We start from the raw sequence: 3001 nt of genomic DNA, 5'->3' as shown, positions 1-3001 counted from the left end.
TTCTTTTTTAACAATATTAATCTTTTTTACATTTGGTTTCTTAATTGTATTTCAATTGTTTTATGGCCAGTTTGCAACATTATTGTGTTTTTCTGCTTTCTGTCACTCTTTTTACTAATAAAATAATAATGCCTTATGAAAAATAGATCATGAAAATGGACTGAATCAGTTCTACGTTCAATATAATCATTCAAAACTTAATTAAAACTTTTAAGGTTGCAACAGAGTATAAGCAAGTTGTTATTGAACAAGCTTAAATCACATACAGAACCATAAACAGACTTAAAATTAAATTTTAACGAATTATTATTATCATTATTATTATTTTTTACTTTTAATAGATGAATCGGAGCAAAACCATCATACAAGATACCATCATACATATTTGCATCGCATGCATTTAAAGAAATTTCAGAGCTGGAGTTCAAAGGGCGGAAGCTTTTTTAAAAGAATATTTTGGCCAACATAATTAGTTTCGTGATTTACCATTATTCTAAAAAAAAGGAAAATAGTTATAGAAAGAGCAGGTGTGTCCAAACATTTGATTGTGTACTTTATGATAAAAAAAAAAGCATGCATGAGTACCTAACAAAACCTTTTATTTGCTCACCTGGTTTCTCAGATCCGCGACGATCTTCTCATAGGCGCTCCAGTCTCTGCCGCTCTCGGCTCCTTTTCTCATCAGGGCCTCTTTGATTTGCGCCTCCAGCTGATTGTTGGAGTCCTCCAGGAGTCGAACCTTTGACAGATACCCCGCCAGACGGTCATTCAGACCCTTCATGGTCTCTTTGTCGTCAGCTGCGGCAAAAGCGCTGCTGTTGATCTGCACCATCGGACGCAGTGTGTTCGCCAGGTTCCCTATGGCANNGCCCTTCATGGTCTCTTTGTCGTCAGCTGCTGCAAAAGCGCTGCTGTTGATCTGCACCATCGGACGCAGTGTGTTCGCCAGGTTCCCTATGGCAGACGGGGAAATGGCCCCGAACAGACTGGCCCTCGACCCCATGCTGCCAGACAGACTTGAGCTGGAGAAACTCCTGGAAGGGCTCTTGAACGACATGGTTGCGGTTGGAGGTGCCTTTGAGTGTGCTTGTGAGAAGCGGACTGCTGTTTTACCTGAGGCAGGTAGCGCGAGGGGGGTTTGGGAGCAGCTATATATAGACTCGGCTCTGTCAGATCTCCGCAGTGATTGGTCGGGAGGGGGGATGTAAGTCTACACCCGAATGGATCTCATTTGTTTGCAAATTCCCACAGAGGATAAACAAGGATGTAGCCTCAAACGACACTGAAGAGAAGTTAACGTGGGGTTGACTTTAAAAGCATTCTACACTTTTTACTAATAATAAAAAAAGTAGAAAAAAACACTGAATTAAAAATTGGACACGTAAGAACTGTTTTTATTTATTATTTTGTATTGATATGTGTTGTCACATGCATGACTATACCGGTCCTGTCAAGAACACACCCAGGTCACATTTCACCATAATATTAAAAATAAGACGTTATATTTTGCTTTACCTTTTGTGACAACATGCCCCAATAGTAATAGCCAATGGGGTAAGTTGTCACACTGGGCACCTGTTATAAGCTTTTTATTAAAATATAAACGCTGAATGATAAATGGACAATTAATATCGAAATTAATACAATTTATGTGTTTGAAGTGCATAGAAGCACATTTTTTATCTCACAAATCCAGTCCAGAAACAACACACGTTGACCTTTTGTGACGACATGCCCCGATCGTAAAAGCTTAAAGGGTAAGTTGTCACATTGGACACCAAACGATCTATTATATGATTTTTTTTTTTAAATCAAAATATAAACATCAATGGTCAATTAATATTCAAATTCATACATTTTATTTTTATTTATTTGATTTGATTTTATTAGATTTTTTACTATTTAAAATCCCACAAATCCTGTCTGTATTTCGCTCTTCACCGGGTCCAACTTCGCTTTCAATATACGCACACTGTGTTTTGTTAAAAAAAAAGTGAAATGTTTTCACTCTTGCAGTCCAGAAACAATATAGCTCACACGTTGGCCTTTTGTGACAACGTGCCCCAATAGTAATAGCTTGCGGGGTATGTTGTCACATTAGGAATCAAAGAGTTTATTACAAGCTTTTCACAAAAAATGTAATATTTTGAAATTAGGAAGCACAAAATGGACATCACAGTTCAAGATTTAAGTTCAAATCTGCCTTAATTATATGGCCAACCTATGTCTGAATGTATTCCAGACACACACACATATAATATTAATTTGCATTTTTTAAAATTCTAGTTTCATAATTTGTAAAAAAAATAATCAGATTTAAGGTTAGAGGTTTGAATAACGTTTCGACAATAACATACTACCGTAAGAGAGAAAAGTTCATGTAAATGCAGAGCTATCTTACTTTCATACAGGCCTTGCTCCAGTCTGCCCTGTATATTTATGGGCATTCTCCGAGGCTTCTAAATAACTAAAATGCATCTTATATGTTCATAATAATCTTTATAAGTATGCGATTCTATAATATTTTTCATATTCGTATTATTTCTTTCTTGTGTTTCGTATGTTCATCTCTTTAGTTCTCGAAAATTATAATAACGGGACGTGTTGCATTTCCAGCCGTCGCCACGTGAGGGCAGCAGAGACCGCTTGATATCTGCGCTACTCACAACGAAAGAAGTTCTGCGGGAATCACGAAGGACTGTGTGACAAACAGTCTGCGAGATTTCTGTTAGATGCGCTCGAGGAACCAGCGGGAATAATGACATATATTTGCCCTGCCTTCAGATTTGTGTTTTACACGTACTCGGAGGTCGTACTTTGAATCGTTTGAACTGGTACTGAACGATTCGTTCGTGAGTCATACTGATTCAGTGGGGGTCAAAACAAAGCGGTTCTCGAGTTCAAAACTCGAGACACTGAACGAAAAGTGATTCGTCTCTTTTCAAAAAAGCATTAGAAGTGCATTGTTCTGTTATTTCATAACTAAAAGAACGTAATACAA

General features: G+C 37.5%; 1 protein-coding gene across 1 annotated transcript in view; it reads right to left on the bottom strand.

Moving 5' to 3' along the window:
* Window positions 1–1113, bottom strand: part of LOC122351928 (keratin, type I cytoskeletal 18-like) — a 2001-nt gene extending 888 nt beyond the window's left edge. The window contains exons 1-2 of the mRNA XM_043249348.1: window positions 869–1113; window positions 611–772 (exon numbers count right to left, since the gene is read on the bottom strand). Of these exons, the coding sequence (XP_043105283.1) occupies window positions 611–772; window positions 869–1057 (351 nt within the window). The 5' untranslated portion in view covers window positions 1058–1113. The remainder of the gene's footprint in view (window positions 1–610; window positions 773–868) is intronic.
* Window positions 1114–3001: the final 1888 nt, after the last annotated feature.

The sequence above is a fragment of the Puntigrus tetrazona genome, chromosome 9, assembly GCF_018831695.1.
Source record: "Puntigrus tetrazona isolate hp1 chromosome 9, ASM1883169v1, whole genome shotgun sequence".
In the NCBI taxonomy this organism is placed as follows: domain Eukaryota; kingdom Metazoa; phylum Chordata; class Actinopteri; order Cypriniformes; family Cyprinidae; genus Puntigrus; species Puntigrus tetrazona.
The sequence above is the reverse complement of the archived record's forward strand: the minus strand, read 5'-3'. Positions and strand labels throughout refer to the sequence as shown.